We start from the raw sequence: 20,552 nt of genomic DNA, 5'->3' as shown, positions 1-20,552 counted from the left end.
GAGGAGCAAAATGCCTGAGTCCACTATAGCGGGGTCCTATAGACTATTGTCACTATTTGGTATCACACTTTATTTTTTCGGTCAACCTATATAAGGTATATATTGGCACTGCTAATTGGAAGCATCTTCATTAAATTACCATCGAAACAAAGTTGAAGCTTTCAGTTTATACACCGAGCATCCAAGCAATGGTGAGTCAGCATCGCATGCACGAGCTCGTTTGCAGATGAGTACATGTCAGCGGACGGCGGGGGTTGGAGTAGTATACTTTTTTTCTGCCTACAGAGGCACGTCAGAGCAGCGAAGAATTTGAGTCATGATTGATGAGCGTGCGTGCCTCCCTGCGCAGTAAATGATCCTTTTCGGTTCGCTTCTCCTCCTTGTAATCTTGTGGTCACCAGCTTCCCTAGCTAGCTCTCGCTCTACCAAATTAAAAAGCCTGCAGAGAGCTACTAGGGTTGTGCTGCTGGCCTGCTGGGTAGAGGTCCTCCTGCCATGCTAGCTCCATCCTGTTCCGCTCCTGCTTCACAGAAAAAGGAGGAATGGATGGGGTTCAAAGGACATGCACACTGCCACAGTGGCCTGCGAACACCAAGATCAGGGAAGGAATGGTCAAACGCAGAGGAGGGTGCTCTACTCTACTGCATGAGAAAAGCCTATTGCTCGATTGCTCATATGCATGCATGATGCATGGGATGGTGCTCTTGCATTGGCGCTGTCTAATTCAATGCCACCATCTTCCTACATTCATTGCGCTCTCTCTCTCTCTCTCTCTCTCTCTCTCTCTCTCTAATCTCTTTTTAGTTTGCTATCAATACCGGATTTATTGTATATGAATTTGATGACAGATTAATGGGAAAAGCTGAGTCTCATTCTCTGTTTTCCCCCCGAACTATCCATCTCTGTGATTTATTTACTCCAATATTGTAGTTATGAATCCCAAGTAAGGAACACATGTGAGATATATACGGAGTGAATTAGTAGGCCATGAAGTTTGAAGCTAGAACTAGAAAGCAAAAAGCATGAAGGTAATCAAGGAATGCGTGTGGAACGTACACATGAGAGATAACTCCATTCACCGTGTAGTGCCTAGGCCCCCAGCTAATTCATTCATAGATAGGGCTTGATGCATTGGTGAACATACATGTCTACAGTCTATCGAGTACTCTGTCCACCCCAAAATATAATCATTTATTGACTTCTATTGATCATGTTTGACCATTTGTTTTATTCAAAAAAATTGAGAAAATATTATTTATTTTGTTACGACATGTTTTACCATCGTATATATTTGAAGTATATCTTAATGTTTTTATTTTTTCTCAAATTTTTTGAATAAGACGAATGATCAAATACGATGAGTTAAAGTTAACAAAGGTTTATATTTTAGTACGGAGGTGTACTATATATGTGCCCGACTTTCCATGCACTCGCCGGCAAAAGGGAGTCAATGTGCGGTGGCAGTAGAAGCGAGATGAGATGACATCCTAGCTGGCCTGCCCGCTAGCTCGCAGCCGCCGTACGCACTGTATATGGTGTGCCTTCCGATTTGACGCAACGTGGGTGGCCGGCCATGGGGCATGACTTTTTTCCCGAGTAAATTCCCTGTATGCCATTGGAAAATGTAACTCATCCCTTCTATGCCATTGAAAATTACCTCATCCCTTCAATGCCATTGTTTTTAATTTTCCATTCCCTCTATGCCATTAGAAGGGATGAGGTAATTTTCAATGGCATAGAAGGGATGGGTTGAAAACCTATGTGTTGTTGACTGAATTTTTAAATTTCATGTATAGTACTCCTTTGTTAAGTTCTGTAATGGATTAAGTACTCCTTTTAATTAATCAAGATGTATGATGGATATTGCATATCTTTTAATTATTCATGTTATGTTACATTTAGTTTAATTTAGGCTTGATATATTTTATTTATTCGATACGTGTAAAGAATTCAAATCGATTTATTTAAAATGCAGATGGACCGGCAATTGATGTACAATGCTGACCGACGTTCGAAAGAATTCATTGATGGCCTGCATTATTTTTTGTCTGTGGCGGAGGCAAACAAGCAGAATGGTTTTATGTGCTGCCCGTGTGTTCATTGCAACAATAACAAGGATTACTCATCTTCAAGAATCCTACACAGCCACATTTTCGCAAATGGTTTCATGAAGAAGTATGTTTGTTGGACGAAGCACGGAGAACAGGGGGTTACCATGGAAGACAATGAAGAAGAAGATTTTGACGACCACTTTCCCGGGAATGCTGGAATTGGTGCATTCGATGACGATATTCCCATGGAAGAGCCCGAAGTAGATGTAGCAGAAAATGATCCCAGCGACGATCTGGGGCAGGCATTGCACAATGTGCAGGCAGACTGTGAGAGTGAAACGGAGAGGTTGAAGTTCCAGAAGTTGTTAGAGGACCACCATAAGTTGTTGTACCCAGATTGTCGAAATGGATTTAAGAAACTTGGCACCACCTTGGAGTTGCTGCAATGGAAGGCGACAAATGGTGTATCCGACAAGGGATTTGGTGAATTACTCAAACTTGTTAAAAAATGCTTCCTAAGGACAATGAATTGCCTGCCACAACATATGAAGCCAAACAACTTGTTTGCCCTTTGGGACTGAAAGTGCAAAAGATACATGCATGCCCCAACGACTGCATCCTCTACCGAGGCGAGTACAAGAATTTGCATGCATGTCCCGTATGCAGTGCATTGCGTTACAAGATTAGAAAAGATGATCCTGGAGATGTCGAGGGGGAGCCTCCCCGGAAGAGAGTTCCTGCGAAGGTCATGTGGTATTCGCCTATAATACCACGTTTGAAGCGTCTGTTTAGAAATAAAGATAATGCTAAGTTGATGCGATGGCACAAAGAGGAACGCAAGAAAGACTCGATGTTGAGACACCCCGCTGATGGGTCGCAGTGGAGAAAAATAGATAGAACGTACCCTAAATTTGATTTGGATGCGAGAAACATAAGGTTCGGTTTGAGTACGGATGGCATGAATCCTTTTGGTGAGATGAGCAGTGGTCATAGCACTTGGCCTGTGACTCTTTGTCTGTACAATCTTCCACCATGGCTCTGCATGAAACGAAAGTTCATCATGATGCCAGTGCTTATCCCGGGTCCAAAGCAGCCCGGAAATGACATTGATGTGTACCTAAGACCATTGGTCGAAGAACTCTTATTGCTTTGGGGCAATGAAGGTGTACGGATGTGGGATGAATACAAATAGGAAAACTTCAACCTACGAGCATTGCTGTTCGTAACGATCAATGACTGGCCTGCTCTTAGTAACTTGTCAGGACATTCGAACAAGGGATACAAAGCATGCACACGCTGTTTAGATGATACCGATAATATATGGTTGACTCACTGTAAGAAGGTTGTATACATGGGTCATCGTCGGTTTCTTCCCATCAGGCATGCGGTACGAAAGAAGGGCAAGCATTTCAAAGGCCAAGCGGACCACCGAACAAAACCGATGCACCGTAGTGGTAAAGACATCTTCAACATGGTAAAAGATCTAGAAGTTATTTTTGAAAAGGGGTCTGGTAGCCAACCTGTTCCGAACGAAAACGGAATGGCGCCCATGTGGAAGAAGAAATCTATATTTTGGGAGCTACCATATTGGGAAGTCTTAGATGTTCGTCATGCAATTGATGTGATGCACCTCACGAAGAATTTTTGCGTCAACCTGATAGCATTCTTGGGAGTGTACGGAAAGACAAAAGATACAGTAGAAGCACGTCAAGAATTGCAACGTATGGAAGAACGAGATGCCTTACATCCACAACAGCGAGATAATGGACGACAATACTTAAGTCCTGCCAGCTATACTCTTAGCAAGGAAGAGAAAGAAACCATGTTTGACTGCTTGAGCAGTATAAAGGTTCCATCTGGATACTCATCCAATATAAAAGGAATCTTAAATTTGGCAGAGAAGAAATTTACAAATCTCAAGTCCCATGACTGCCATGTGCTTATGACCGAACTTCTTCCGGTTGTGCTGCGGGGGATTATGCCTGATAACGTCCGGTTAACCATCGTGAAGATATGTGCCTTCCTCAACGCAGTTTCTCAGAAGATAATTGACCCGGAGAATTTGATAAAGCTGCAAAACGATGTGGTGCAATGTCTTGTTGGCTTTGAGATGATATTTCCACCATCTTTCTTCAATATCATGACACATCTTCTAGTGCACCTTGTCAAAGAGATTGATATCCTCGGACCAGTATTTCTACACAACATGTTCCCATTCGAAAGGTTCATGGGGGTACTCAAGAAATGTGTTCGTAATAGAGCTCGTCCAGAAGGAAGCATCGCCAGTGCCTACGGAACTGAGGAGGTCATTGACTTTTGTGTTGACTTTATTGATGACCTTAAACCGATTGGAGTCCCTGAATCGCGATATGAGGGGAGACTAACTGGAAAGGGTACATTAGGAAAGAAATCTTATGTCTGCACATATCATTTCTCATTCAAGAAAGCGCATTATACGGTTCTTCAACAATCATCCTTGGTTGACCCATATATCGAGGAACACAAGAAAATTCTGCTCTCCAATTTCCCGAAAAAGTCTGAGGCATGGATTACACGTGAGCACATGAACAATTTCTGCAGCTGGTTGCGGAAGCATCTAATGCATAACATAGATATAAGTGAACAACTGTTCTTATTGGCTAGGGGACCATCTTGGAATATCTTAACATACCAAGGGTACGAGATAAATGGAAACACATTTTATACGATAGCCCAAGATAAAAAGAGTACCAACCAAAACAGCGGTGTTCGTATGGATGCCACGGACAATAATGGAAAAAAGGACACATATTACGGCTACATTGAAGAGATATGGGAGCTGGATTACGGTCCCAATTTCAAGGTGCCTCTATTTCGTTGCCAATGGGTTAAGCTATCTGGAGGAGGGGTAACAAAAGATGAGTATGGGATGACAATAGTTGATCTCAACAATCTTGGGTATAGAGACGAGCCATTTGTCCTAGCCCAAGATGTTGCTCAGGTTTTCTACATTAAGGACATGTCCAGCAAGCCAAAGAAGGGGATAAACAAGCAAAAGGATGAGCCTAAGCGACACATAGTTCTATCAGGAAAGAGAAACATCGTTGGAGTGGAGGACAAGACAGACTTTTCAGAAGAATATAATAATTTTGTTGTCATTCCACCTTTCGAAGTAAATGCTGATTCATGCATCCTGCTAGCCAATGATGATGCTCCATACTTGCGCCGTGATCATAATTAAGGGACATTTGTGAAGAGAAAGTCTGTTACCGCTAATCCTTCATGTACTTGAATCATTTTATATTATTGTATAAAAACATAATCGCAATTCGAATACTTTTATTATATATGTACTATACAATTATACTTTATGTGTTATATATATTATTTTATATATTTTTCACTTAATTACTAGACTCAATTATAATTTTCATTCAATAATGGATTACTCAACAAATTTTATTTGTTTCATGAAATTGCATTCACATTAACACACTATACTCTCTCACTAACACACACAATCTCACTAACACACACTATCTCTCAAACTCACACACTACTCATTAATATCATGAAATTGCTTAATTTTATCTAAAATTCACTTTTTAAATGTTAATATCGTGATAGAATCCACTTTCTGTCGAAAAGCAACAGTTTGAAAAAAAAAATTCACCTAATATATTTTTGCATGGTCAAAATAACAAATATGATTTCAAAAAAGTTAGATATTTCATTGACCCAATCACTTGAATGAAAATTAATTATTTTTGTTGCGTGTATCAAGTTTATATAGAGATAAGAAATTTTGTTACATAATTTTTGGAATCATAATTTTATTAACTGAATTAACAAATGAAAGCTAATTTTAAAAGAGAAGTAAAAAGAAACAAAAACAAACATAACATTAGGCGGGAACGAGGGAAAACGGCCCCTTTTGTCCCGGGTGGTAGATCTACCCGGGACTAAAGGTGGGCCGCGGGCTGGGAATTTTCCCAGCCCTCCCAAAAGCCCCTTTTGTCCCGAGTGAAGCCACCACCCGGGACAAAAGGTCCTTTTGTCCCGGGTAGTGGCTTCACCCGGGACAAAAGGGGGGGACTTTTGTCCCGGGTGAAGCCACCACCCGGGACAAAAGGACCTTTTGTCCCGGGTGGTGGCTTCACCCGGGACAAAAGGCCCCCCCATATATTTCCTAGCTTCCTCCCTCCTTCGCCCTTCCTCCCTCCCGCCGTCCGTTCCCCTGCTCCCCCCACCGCTCGAGCTCCCCGAGAGCACCGCCGCCGTCGACGTCGCCGCCCATAGCCCCACCGCGCGAGCCCACGTCACCGAGCGCCGTCATCCCTGCGAGCGCCGCCGCCGTTGACGTCCGCCGCCCTCGTCTTCGCCGCCCCCGGCCTCCACTCCGCGCGCACGCCGCCCTCGTCGGCGGCCTCGATCCACTGCACGCCGCCGCGCCGCCACCCTCTCCGCTCTGTTGTGTGGGTATCTCTTTTTTCAGCCTAGCATGGCTTTTTCGCCCTGTTGTGTGGGTATTCTTCTGTTCTTTAATTTTGCAGATCGGGAGTTCGTGGCACATAGTTTCTGCAAAGATAGAAGAGTCATTAAGCACTATTTTTTATGTCGCTTTGGAATTTGATATTATTGTTCTATAAACTGATATCACCTTATGTGATTCCTGGCACCAAAATCCAACAAGAGCTCTCCATTGATGTTCATTTACAGTTGGTGGTTTCCCTTTTATGATTTCATCTAGAGACATGTCTTCACGATTGAAATACTGTTTCTTCAACTTAGATTTGTAGGCTCTCCATCTATTGTTAACAGTCCTTAGGATCCAATCCCTTGAGAGCTATTAATTCGTCTTTCATCGTATTGGTATTGTGCAGTCCTATTTTGATGATCTTCAAGGTAGAAAAAGCACACTCAATGCTCCCTGTTGAAACTGGTAGAGACAAGAAGCAACCGAAACAATATATCATTCAAGTGTGCCAAAATAATATCTACTGAATATTTGATTCGCTCTATATGTTCTTCTATGCAATGCTTTCTTGGTATAATTAGTATTGCTTTAATTAGATGAATCTCATTACAAGCTAAAACTATATTCTTTGTGGGACAAAATTTGGATGCAAAAAACTATACTTATTTTGACATGGAGAGAGTATCATATATGGACCCAATTCAATAAAGCCTAGCAAGGAAGCCCCAAATGCAAAAGAATCATTCTCTCCGTCTCTGCTCATAACTCGCCCTGAGCCCCCGTCCCCCGGCCCCCGGCTCCGCGTTCGCCCCAGTGCGCCTCCGGCCCTCGGCTTTGAGCCCTTCGCCTTCGGCCCTCGGCCCTCCGCGATTATGGATTTGTTATGCAACTTATCGTCAACTATATTGCGTATTAGCTTCAATTTTTTTTCTATATTCGGCATACCCAGCCGCAAATTTCTGGAGTGGATTATTTAGATAATTTTTTTAAGGGTTTTATTTGTATTCATATTTTAGTTACGATGGACCCGCGACACACAGACGCGGAAGACGAACAGTTCCTGTTGAATATGATTGGCGAAGGTCAAGGAGATGTCGCTGAACAAGCTGATGATGGCAGCAATACCGACATATATTTGAATATGTCCGGTGATGGAATTGAGGCACCATCTATTCAGGATGACGCTGCTGCTGAACAAAGTGCTAATGTACATATCACAACTATACTTATTTGTAGTGACAATCATATTTTCATCTGAATCTATATGAATACTATGAATGTTTTTTTATAGCCGTCTGGATCATCGTCGCAGCAGAAAAAGACGAAGTAAGGCCCAACAAAAAAACTGGAAGGGCGGTTCATTATAACGGAAGTTGGTCCAGATGGCGATCCGATCGCTCCAGAAGCTGCCGCCAAAAAATTCATAAGACAATCCGGATGTATTGTCAGGGACCACATCCCGATCAGCTTCAGGCTCTGGAAAGCTTCCAATCCAAGCGAGGAACGGGATGCGGTACCCGAAAGAGAAAAAGAATGGTGCTGGCGGGAGCTTAAGAAAAACTTCACGGTTCCAGCTGAATCCGAAGAGATATGCAAGCGCTGGACCCAGAGTAAGATGGCCGAACAGCTGCGATCATTCAAGAAAATTTTGACGAAGAAATATATCAAGACCGGGAACACACCCATATTTACCGGCGAGATCGAAAAGCTCAGGGGTCACTGGGATGCATTTGTGGAATACAAGTCTTCAGAGCTTGGGCTTCAGAAGGTGCAGAAGGCCAAAGACAACGCCTCGAAGAAAGTGTACCATCACACTCTATGCCAAGGAGGCTACAAGTTTGCAGTACCCAAATGGGAGAAGATGGAGCAGGATCTTCTTGACAGAGGCATCCAACCTGCGACCATGAACTGGCCTGAAAGGTCAAGGACCTGGTTTTATGGTCACGGGGGAAGCTTGGACCCAATGACTGGTGACTGCATCTATGGGCCAAACATCCAGCGAGCAGCCCAGAGACTACAGGAGGCCATACAAGCAGCGGCCGAGGGAACATTCCAGCCGGATAGAGAGAGGGACGAGCTGACTTACGCCCTTGGGAATCCAGAGCATCCGGGCCGCACAAGAGGCAAAGGCGTGATTCCGTGGAAGTATGGGTTCAGGGATTACATTGATTCATATAGAAGCCGGCAAAGAAGAAAGAATGATGAGCGGGAGCACTTGCGAAGGCTTGAGGAACGGCTCATGTCACACGATCAAAGACTGGAGGAAGAGGTTCAACGCCAAGTGGCCGTAGCAATGAGCCAGCAACAGCAAGCGCAAACGGTGCCTCCAGAGCCTAGTGTCGCAGCCGATCACCTGTCTCAGCGGAAAAGCAGCTGCGCTTCCACAGACGTCGCCATCACCGAGCCCACGGGGATCCAGGCCGCAGTTGAAGCGTCGGCCCCGCAGCGATTTCCAGTGGATGAGATCACCCACCGGACACCTTGTGACGTGCAGACTGCCGTTAAGAACTTAATGTTCACTGTTGCGTACGGTACCGCCATGCCAACCGAACCAGGCGACGTGTACCACGGCCAACAAATTCTGCCTAGATACACAAGAGTTGGCGTGGAGCAGGTGTGCCAGGGTTGGGAGACGCTCGAGCTTGATATTCCTGGAGGCGATGGGGAGAGGACACTAGCAGAAGCCATTCATGGCTACATCCTATGGGATAAGCGCTACATTGTCCTAAAGTCGGATGATCAAACACCAAGACCGGCATCTTAGCATGCCTCTCCAAGACCGGCATCTCCGCAAAACTCCCCAAGGGCAGCACTGTCTCGGCAAGGATCACCGGCACATTCTCCATCACCATCATCTCATGCGCCGATGAACACTCAAGCGTCACCGTCGCCTCCATGGTCACCCCCTCCGCCGCCGGCAAAGAAGCAGAAACGGCCGCCGGCAAAGAAGGTAGCTGCACCGGCTAAGGAGCCTCCAAAGAAGAAGAAGGAAAAGGAGAAGAAAACCAAGGAGGCTCCTATTAAACCCTGGGACATGAGCCTTGAAGAATGTGATCGGATAACTCAAGAAAGAGTTAAAGAGCACTTCAAGCCGAAGCCGAAGCCGGAGCCCGAGAAAGTGATAAATCCGATAGATTTGAAATTTTTTAAGGGAATGTGCGAAGCAAATAAGAGAAAATTCATTCCGAGAGACCCCCCTTCAGACTACGAACGCACAATTATCAAAACTACTGAGAAAAAGAAGAGACAATCAAAGTCGTCGTCGTCCGACATTCCACAGCTCCGAGCCCAAAAGAAACAATCAATAGAGCCTCTCGTAGTGGGACAGACGACGCAAGAACAAGGCTTTGTTACATTTCTGAAAGAATCAAACCTGACGGCCGCTCAGATTGCAGGGGGAGAAGATATTCCAAAGGCCGATGTGGTCGTCAAATGGACGTTTGAGATCGGCAAAACTCTTGTACCCCCCGAAGTAGTGTCTGTGCTTCCAACGCAAATGTATAAGCTGCACCAGCACTACATGTGTGCGATGGCCGATTGCATCTTCATGCAGGGCGCAAAGATTAAAGATGACGATTTCTTACGGGGGGAGGCCATTATATGGATAAACTGGGAAGAAATTTACCAACTATTCCATCAGGAGGCCCTCGACATCTCTATGGTCGGCTTGTGGGTTCTGTAACTATTTTACTCTCCTTACGTATTGTTTTGCATGATCTCAACATACTGATCTCTTGATTTATTCGGTATCATGTAGAATGGAGATACATACTTGCAGAAGAAAGGGATACTCTCACCTCGGCTTCATCGACCCAATTACTTGTAATTGGAGGCTTCTACGTGACAATACCGATGAGATATTCCAAAACTTGTTCAAGTACATAAGCGTTCATCACAACAAGCAAATGATATTGTTTCCTTACAACTTTGCGTGAGTGATTCCTTCCGTCTAACTCTTTCTATTTTGTAATCGAATTGTTTAAACCTTAACTACCAAGAACTGCCTCCGTATAATCTTGCAGTGAACACTTTGTCCTAATTGTCATAATTCCCGAGAAGAGCCTACTCGTGGTTATGGACTCATTGAGGAGATCTCCAGAACAATACGAAAATCTTCTTAACATGATGAAAAAGTAATTCTACCACTACTCCGTCGATGACCGATAATTTGAATCACTTTGTTACTTGACTATAATTGTTCTAATCATGCACAAGGTTTGGAAAGAATTCGCTAAAAATCATCCAGGCAAATTTGACAAGGAATTGAAGATCAATACAGATTTTCCGGTACGCGCTTGGATGATTCGTTGCACGATTCATTAGTTTTATTATATATTCATGTAAATACCTGATAATTTCTTCTCTCTTAAAGTGTATGAGGCAGAAACCAGGCACTGTATTGTGCGCATACTATGTATGCGAGAACATCCATGGTCTGGTAGGTCCTCCAAAGGGCTGGACAGATTGGGAGGAGGAAGTAAGTAAAAAAACTTGTTAATATTTGAACTCGTATTTTAATTAGTCGAAATTAATTATTCCCTTTTTTCATAGGTCGGGGAGATGCGCGATAAACTCATACCGGAGGAAAAGATTATGGCGATTCAAGAACAATTCTCCGGATTTATTGTTGAGCAAGTCCTCGATCCAAAAGGCGAATTCTACTATGATGGAATATCTAATATTGACAATCACAATAAATATGACAATATACGTGTATATATGTAATTAAAAACAAATATAACTATGTAAATATATATGTGTGTCTATGTATTAAATTTCTATTTATGAGTATGTATGTATGTATTAAATTTCCAAAAGACGAATTCTACTATGTAATTAAGAACAAATATACCTATGCAAATATGATGGAGTATGTATGTATTATATATATAAGCACTCCAATAATATATATGTGTATGTATATATATATATATATATATATATATATATATATTTATATAATATTGGTCCTAGACATTTTCATATGTAAAGGAATTCACATGTATAGATATGTGTATACATATATATATATATAAGTGAATTAATTTATATATGAAAACTATCTAGGACAAATATTATATAAGTAACTATATATATGTATATATTAGTGGAGATCATACACACTGAATTCCAATACATAAGTTTAATTGAAATGCAAAAGTATAATTGAAATAGAAAAAGAATTGAGAAAAGAAAAACATGAAAAAAAGAGACCTTTTGTCCCGGTTGGTAACACCAACCGGGACAAAAGGGTACGCCAGCCACGTGGGCACTGGCTGCACCTTTTGTCCCGGTTGCCACACCCGGGACAAAAGTGCACCCCCTTTTATCCCGTACAGGCGTTCCCGGTTGGGAAACCGGGACAACAGCGGTTTCCCAACCGGGACAAATCAACGTTTTTGTAGTAGTGGCTGTTGACCTCTGGTGTGAAGTCCTTTCAGCAAGTCCGATGTACTCTACTCCCTCCGTTCCAAATTATAAGTCATTTCAAGAATTTTGGAGAGTCAATTTTTTTTCAAATTTGACCAAATTTATATAATAAGATAATAACATTTATGATACCAATTAAGTATCATTAGATTCTTTGTTAGTTATATTTTCATAGTATACATATTTGATGTTATAAATATATGTGTTTCTCTTTATAATTTTGGTCAAACTTTGAGATGGTTTGACCCTCTAAGATTATTGGAATGACCAGTCTCAGTGGGAGTTTCATGGGCGCAGTTACCTAGATTGGAAACTAGGTAAGGGCAGTCTCAATCCAGACTCTACCATGGAGTCTAAGCTTCCTATTTATTGTGTTTTGCTGATGTGGCAGTATATTTATAGAAGAGAGACAGAGAGAAATCAAGACTCCAAGTCTTATTTAGACTCCAAGTCTTCACGCAAATCAAGAATAAATGTGAGATAGACAAGTGGGGCATATAAACCAAAGTAACACACTTTGCATTGGGAATTATAGTTTCTTGTGATGGAGTCTTTGAGGCTTAGACTCTATGAGTGGAGTCTGCATTGGGACTGCCCTAACTGTGCAAGATGAGTTTCATGGTGATGAAGCTCTCCTCACATTCCATGAAACTATATTTTTCTCTCTCTTTACTATGTCAGCAAAAATGATGATATCTAATGTCATGAAACTCTATTTAAACTGGCCTAATTTGAAACGGAGGGAGTAGTGACTAGCAGGTGCTGTCGTCTACCTAGCAGACTAGCTAGCTAGTCTCCGATCCACAGATCGCGTAGTGGGGAGTCTACTACATAGTACGCAATGGGGACGGCGGAGACGGACGATAGAGATGGTGACGCTATCCGTCGCAGACAATAATCTCATTGTCGTTGATCAATCGTAGGCCGGTATGGCACGATGCCATGATGAAATGATATGGTCCATGCATCAGTCGCCTACCAGCCGAGACGGTTGGGGGCTTTAACTCCGTGGTTCACCCTGGGCCCTCTTTCTCTGCAAAAATCCGGGCCCTGCCGCGACGCTGGTCTCTCGAGTATAGTCGGCGTCAGGCCTCGTGACGCAGCATAGATCGACGACAGACAGGGTCGGTGTCAGTGAGATCGACGGACCATTCGCGCGCGTTCCACCCGCGTCGCGTCAGCGTAGATCGTGCCATGCGCGCGCTCTGCAATCCTGAGCCCGCAGTACTATACTAACTCCGTTCCAAATTCGATTCAATTTTTTTCTAAATACTACATAATATTTCGTATGTATCTAAATATGGCGTATTGTAACGACCCCATTTAAACCATTTCAAGTAATTATAGTGATTAAATGAAAATATAATCAATAGAATTAATAAATTTGTGAAATCATATCTGTAGGATTTCTACACCCAATGGATACTCCAAACCATATCCAAGGTGTCCAATTCACCGTCCAGATACAATGTTCGCCATCAAGATATCCAAGTCGTAGTGAAGAGTGTCAAAATGACTATCGCGACGAGTTGTACAAATGCAAGAAGAAAACAAGAAAAATCAGTGGCACTGGTCTAACCGACGGATTTAGAAAAGAGCATCAGAGTATGCACCGGAGTATCGTCCTGAGAGCTTGTCACGGCGCGGAAAGAGAAGTCTTCAACACCGGATAAACCAACGGTGCAACGGAGCAAGTCATCGGTGCATTGCCACATCAACAACAGAGCCACGAGGAGAAAGACTTAAGCACCGTATAATAAACCGATGGGCATTGGTGCAATGCACCGGTTTTACTGGTGGTGCCTACGTTATTAGCTGCAGGACATGTCAACAGACTCAACGACTATGTGGTAGGATAGGGTGACCGGTTGAACCGTTACCCCCAGGCATAGGCATCGGTTCATCCGATGCTATGCTATATTTTTTTGCTAGCCTGTTGGAGCAATGGCTCTATGGACAAGGTCTATATATACGCCTCACCTCGGTTATTTGAAGCTTGCTGGAGTTCAGAGACACCTCATACACATTGAATAATAACTCCAAGCCATCTAAGTGTAAAGTGATCACATTCTTAGTCCTTAGGCCATCTTTGAGAGTATTAGTGCTAGATTAGCTCTTAAGGGAGTGAGAGAGCAAGATGTTGCTGCCTTGTATCGTGGTTCTAGAGTGAACCAACATTGTATTTTGGTGCGCCGGTCATTCTTGGAGTCTTGGTGGATCGCCGGCACGTCTTCGGCCCTCCGGCTTGGTGTGGAGCGGCGTCAACATCTTTGTACGGGAGACGTGGAGACTCTCATCCTTCATGGAGAAGCTTCTTAGTGGAAAGCGGGGCCAAATTGACCATGGTGACTTGGCGAGCCTTGGTGGCAAGACAAGAAGAGTCCCGGAGATACATTGTGGTCGAGAAGCGATACCCTTAATTGAGTTCTTCAACAACATGGACTAGGGTGGCATTTGCCTACCGATACCATAAGATAAATCTTCGTGTCGAGAGTTTGCTTCCTCTTATCTCTTTTTTACATTTCCTTGTTTCATATTTGCAATTTGTGTGCTTTTATTTTCTTAGAGTAGCATCAAGCTAGAATTAACTATAGATTATAAAACTCTTTTGGGATGAGAGTTTCACATTAGATAACTGTAGTTGTACATTTAGATAGCATGTTTTAGTTTAAATATTGTGGGGTCTTAGATTAAAGTTTTAAATTGCTTAATTTACCTTCTTCCTCTTTTAGACTATGAGCTCTCGATTTTTTACACGTATATTAAGGTCAATGAAGCTAAAACAGTCTAGAATTTGAGACGGAGCCAGTAATGACCTGCGAAGGAATATCAAACATGCTTTCGAGACATGAAGGGAACTGCCGCGAGTTATAGGTCTTGTTTGGGTAGGCGTTAGAATCCTAGCGCTAGAAGAGAATCTTTTCTGTATGAAAGACTGAATAAATCTATTTGCAAAATTTTTTTAGGGATTGGTGTAACTTTTCGCGATGAATTTAACGACGGTAATTAATTGATGATTTGCTACGGTAACCGTCTCTAACCGCGTGTCCAAAAGTCTCGTTAGATTCTTTAGAGCCACTAGCGCGGGGTTCTAAAGTTGGTTTTGTAAACTAACTTTGTTTGACACCGTAATTAACGGTCAAACTATTACTATTTACTAGCACGCTGCAAACCAAACGAAACCGAGTGTTCCATTTCATGCACAACGAACAGTGGCAGAATTGCCCTGTGGTGGTGTATGTGGAGGCGGCCGGGCAACAAGCAGGACATGACGGCATTGAATATCTCCTGCACGACAGCACCATGCTTGGGTTTGGGACAATAACTACGGATGAGCTAGGGAGGGTAGAGTAGTTCCGTCGGCGCATTCAATCTCTCCAGCACGACGACGACGACATTCTTGGGAGGCCTGCTCACCTGCCTTGTTTAATTGCAAAGTTCAAAATTAGGCCGTAATTGCACAGTTTGTATGTAAATCGCTAGACAAATCTAATGAACCTAATTAGGCCGTAATTAGATGCTAAATTAATACAGTAATGCTACAGTAAATACCTCTAATGATGGATTAATTAGACTCATTAGATTCGTCTCGCGATTTACAGACGAGTTCTGTAATTTATTTTGTGATTAGTCTGTGTTTAGTACTTCAAATATAGAAAAATATTTTTTAAAAAACTTTATTAGGCTCATTAGATTCGTCTCGCGATTTACAGACGAGTTCTGTAATTTATTTTGTGATTAGTCTGTGTTTAGTACTTTAAATATAGAAAAATATCTTTTCAAAAACTTTACACAAGTCAATTAAACAAAACCCTGCTTTCATCATCCATGGCCGGCCCTGCACTCCTATCTTTCCTTTTGTTCTTCTGTCTTCTGTCACCTCCCTGCAGAATGCCTTCTGCCCTCCTCGAGTCTAGCTAGCGATCGAGAGGGAGGGAGCAGCCGCGCGCTGAGACAGACAGCAGATAGATCGAGATAGACTAGCGTCCGCGTATGTGTAAACACCACACCAGCGCCATGGTTCCCACTCTCACCCCTGAGTTCTGAGTCCTGAGTTCTGACCAGCTTTTCCTCGCGGGGGCAATTGGCATTTTCTGCTGGCTGCCTAGCTGTTGCCCTGCTGCACCTGCACCACTGTATCCGCAGCATGCGTGCTCTACAGTCTACACCACGCAGCACCAGTGACCAAGCAAGTATATACGCTGTATTATGCGTGGAGCGTGTATGCACACTTGTTTTTTTCTTTCTTTAGCATGAAAGCATCTATCCAGTATTGTTTTATCTGATTATATATCATACTTGTATATAGTTGGATATCCGGCCTGCACAGCTAGACATATTTGGATCGGCCTGTATCAAGATCATAACAAACCCTCTACAACTCAATCCACTGCCATGTTGTTGACGAACCTGCATCGCCCATCCTAGCTATTTTTTTCTCAAGTTTCTATGAAAGCTATGTATAGGTTATCATACTTCCTTATTTGGTCCTATTTCTTTTTCAAGGTGCTATGAAAGCTATGTATATATATTTGGCCTGTTATCATACTTCTTTTTTGGGTTTCATGCTACAGTCGGACACTGCTGGTCAGGATTTGACTTAGCTTCTATATGGGTGTCTCTAGCGGAGCCATGCATGTGCTTAGCTTACTGCAGACTGTTGGTTATTAATTTGTCCTGCCTATGGAGCTAAGTAGAACACGAAACACGCTGTCTGTATATATATTTACTTCAACATTCAACTTTCTATACAAGAATAAGATATTTTAATGATCAATACTTGTTTTTATATTTTTTCAAGTGGGATACTTCGCTTTCAAAATAGATAAGACTATCTTTATGCAATCAAAATGGGTTAGCTATGATTTATAAGTGATAGAATGTTTTGCTCAAAGTAAACCATGCATATATGTGAAGTAGAACTTCACATGCATAATCAAATACAACATCTACATCTAATATAACAGAATTCAATTATCAATTTCACTATCCATAAAATAACTTAACTTTATATTATTTTCACTAGATTAATGCCAAAGCTCCATGTACAAGTACATTCAAAGGCAATAAAGTAACAACACAATACAATCACAAACATGGAGCACTGTTCAAGTTGACTATGTGAACCACATCAACAAATCGAACAAACAATACGAAATAAAGGATTCTTTTCTTTTTACCATCTCTATTATAAAGGATGCTAGAACTTTTTTTATCTTGCACTTAATTTAGTCTTCACGTCCTCAAGTAGTTAACTTAGCATCTGGATCTTTGCTTCATAAGTAATTGCCTGTATATTAATAAGTACAAAATCTTGCATCAAAGACGGCACAATAGAAACTTATAAACACTAACTGCATCATTATTCTTTTTTGTTTAATTATATTTGGCTACCAACATTTTAGAAAATAATATTTGATTGATAGATCTATATAAATGTTAACATAAATGGATTTGCTAAAATTATTATGATGACATGAAAAGTAAAGAAACAATCGCAAATATATCTATATGCTTTCAATAAAATAGAATAATGTTACTAAGAAACATTGTAAATACAATTTGGCGTACCAGTTATAACAATATCAAACTATTACGGTCACAATCTCCATACTAGTATAAAGTTCAATTCCTAAATTGAACAATGTATATTAATCAAAGATATTATAATTTTGATAACTAACTTTTTCTAACTATTACATTTCTATAGCTTGCATATATAACATAAAATATTAAAAACATGTAACTCTTACATAAATAAACCATGGTCTTGCAGCTCATAGAATTTCAAACAAAAAATTTCGAATAAGTTTTCTTCTTCCTTAATAGGATCATGAGTTGATCAATTTTTTCAGGCACGTCTCTTCATGGATAGATGTTGTTATATGCTTTATATTTATTTTAGTTCTATAACTATTCCTACGAAAAACAGTATTGCACTGTTCTAGAGCTAACCCATTAGAATTGAAATTCTTTAAGTTAATTAAATTTTCTCTCAATTCATCCATATATGATGGGTCAAATGAAATATGCTTGTTTTAAGAACCAATAAACCGGTCGATACCGAGGGACAATGTCCAAATGTTACAAATATACCTACATTTATTCTAACTCCTTTCCGTTTTTATTACCATGAAGATTTTGCTTCCCAAAAAGTTTTCCATAGATATTTTCCCACAACAATCACCGCTTGCAAAAGCCTAGATTAGCCTAGTCTAGTCTAGTCACCAAAAGAATTTGTTTAGTATAGGCAATATCTAAGCAAACAGGTTATTAAGATAGTGAGAGCTTTCTAGACGCTAAATTCTGAATGTCTATGGATTGAGACTCCAATTTGAGCAACGGTATGTTGTGAACCTAATCACGTCGATAAATTAAACAATAGTGAGTCACAGTAGTGCGCACAACTCCAATTAGCGTGTATACTATAATTATTCAGTGAGGGAAAACAGAGAATACCAGATATATTGCAAGGGAAAACAGCACCGAAATCACGTATGGAAGAAAACCTCATCCTTGAAATGCATGGAACATAGAGTCGAACCTGACTAGATGCTCCACTACTGCGCGGCGGTGGGCTGCTCGTCCCCTCCGGCCGTGCCGGGCTTCAAGAACTGCCCGCTGCCGACCTGCCCGAGGCCAGACACCACACCATGCCCGGCGCCCATGCCCGATGAGTACCCGAAGCCGTAGCCGCCGCCGCTGCCTCCTCCGTTCATACCCAGCCTCGCGGCCGCAGCTTCTCCATCGTAGCTCCTTGCCAGCATCTGCACGGAGGCAAAGTGGTCGGGGTGCGCGAATAAGCCGGCCCCGCCGATCGCCGCCGCCGTGGAGTGGCCGTTGATGAAGTTCTGCGTGCAGTTGGGCACTGGGTTCCCGACGAAATCCGCCATCCCCGCCGCCGCCGCCGCACCATTGGATCCCACGGCCACGGAGGCCGCCGCCGCCGCTTCAGCCGCCGCCTGCACCGAAAAACACAGCGCGCATATATATATGCTCGTCAGAACGTGCACGCCTACACGTATACGTACGTGTTAGCAGCCAGGATCGATCGACATGTATGTACATCTATCTGTATACACGTGACTGGATGGAGAGGCCGCCGCGCCTACGTGTGTTGTCGTGTGTGTCTCACCTGGTACTTGGACAGCTCGTAGCTTGCACGGGCGAGCTCCTGCTGGACCTGGCGGAGGCGATGCTGGAGGATGGAGATGACGCCGACGCAGCCATAGACGGGGTCGCGGAGGCGCATGTCGGCCTCGTAGGCGAGCGAGTTGACGGCGTCCTCGCGCTGGTAGGGGTGGAGCTCGTTGAGGATCTTGGTCACGTTGCTGGCGCCGAAGACGCGGTGCACGTGCACAAACTTCTGCCGATTGTCCGGCGGGAAATAGGGCGCGAACACGCAGTCCGGCTGGCACTTGCGCCGGAGGAACTTGCAGGCGGCGCACGGCGAGCCCGCGCCGCCGGTGGCCGAGCCGCCGGCCACGGTGATCACGGAGCCCGTGGAGGCCGGCGGCACCGACGACGCCGACGAGGCGGCCATCGACGATCTCCCTCTGCGCGAAGAGAAGAAGATCTAGGTAAGTCGCACCAAGGGTTTCCTTGTAGATGCTGTGTGAAATTAAAATAAAAGGAAATGAGGGGGCCGGGGGACAAAATCAAGTAATCACGAAATTTGTCCTTTCTAAATGTGAGCAGAACTACAGAAATGGCTCGTAGTTACTCTTAGAAACTTATGGCTGTAAAAATGAAATCAACATTCCGACTTCCGGAGTAGAAATAGAAAAGAACCGAAAAGATTCAAATAAAACAAAATTGTGCAAGCACACGAGGGTAGAAAAGGATAGCTTGGCCGGATCCATGAGGGAGTTCAATTAAGAACGGGAAGAATTGAAGAACTTTGCGAGAACCAGATGGGAAGAAGAATAGAAACGACGATATAGAAGCCGAAGCATCATGAAGCTCTCGGCCGGATCCGACGCCGCCGGCGCGCGTACGGCGAGGGCCGCCGAAGAAGAAGGCACCTTGTTTCCTTCCCTTTCGATGCCGGGAAGCCGCTCCGCCGGAGTCCCCGCCTCCGAGGCTCCGAGTATCCTTCCTCCTCGGCCGTCGCCTCCGTCTCTTCTACTCTCACTTCACTTCCCAACAGCTTCCTCCTCGTTCCTAGCAACAGGGCTTTGCTTTTCTCCTCCTCGTCTCAGCCGGTCAGCCCCCGTAGCTGATTATTCGGGTGTTTGTTTTGTGGAGAGAGAGAGAGAATGGATGGGTATGAAAGTGACGAGAGAGACCGTGAGGCGTTTGTAATTGTGTTATATGCTGAGACCTGAGAGGGAGGCCCCGGATTGTGTGTTGGTAGGAACCTGACCCTCCAAAAAGAAGCGTGTAGGTGGGCCTAACCACAGTGCCACGAGCCTTTAATAACCTCATGCGCTTAACTATATATAGTACTAAATGATTATTAGCAGTGTACTTAGCAAAGAGCATCATTTTTGTGATTTACTGCAACCATATCGTCTGTGTACATTACTTAGCATTTAGAACAGTGCATGATTACTGCAAACGTTTTCTACTTTCCAGCATATAGAGCAGATCGTGATTATATTTAATCTACAGTG

At 43.1% G+C, this 20,552-nt stretch overlaps 1 protein-coding gene across 1 annotated transcript; it reads right to left on the bottom strand.

Moving 5' to 3' along the window:
* Window positions 1-16,918: 16,918 nt before the first annotated feature.
* LOC120665456 (LOB domain-containing protein 6-like) lies at window positions 16,919-20,264 on the bottom strand. The gene is made up of 4 exons (XM_039945027.1): window positions 19,962-20,264; window positions 19,073-19,493; window positions 18,482-18,899; window positions 16,919-17,227 (listed from the first exon to the last, which is right to left on the bottom strand). Exons 2-3 carry the CDS (start codon window positions 19,478-19,480, stop codon window positions 18,498-18,500), a joined length of 810 nt encoding a protein of 269 aa, XP_039800961.1. The 5' UTR covers window positions 19,481-19,493; window positions 19,962-20,264; the 3' UTR covers window positions 16,919-17,227; window positions 18,482-18,497.
* Between the last annotated feature and the right edge of the window lie 288 nt (window positions 20,265-20,552).

This window comes from Panicum virgatum, chromosome 3N, assembly GCF_016808335.1.
Source record: "Panicum virgatum strain AP13 chromosome 3N, P.virgatum_v5, whole genome shotgun sequence".
In the NCBI taxonomy this organism is placed as follows: Eukaryota; Viridiplantae; Streptophyta; class Magnoliopsida; order Poales; family Poaceae; genus Panicum; species Panicum virgatum.
This window is presented reverse-complemented; position numbering and strand designations above follow the sequence as displayed.

Coding starts and splice junctions, on each gene's coding strand:
- LOC120665456 (XM_039945027.1), bottom strand. CDS start 19,480: ATGGCCGCCTCGTCGGCGTCGTCGGTGCCGCCGGCCTCCACGGGCTCC. Junction 18,900..19,072: donor ACGAGCTGTCCAAGTACCAG/GTGAGACACACA, acceptor TTTTCGGTGCAG/GCGGCGGCTGAAGCGGCGGC.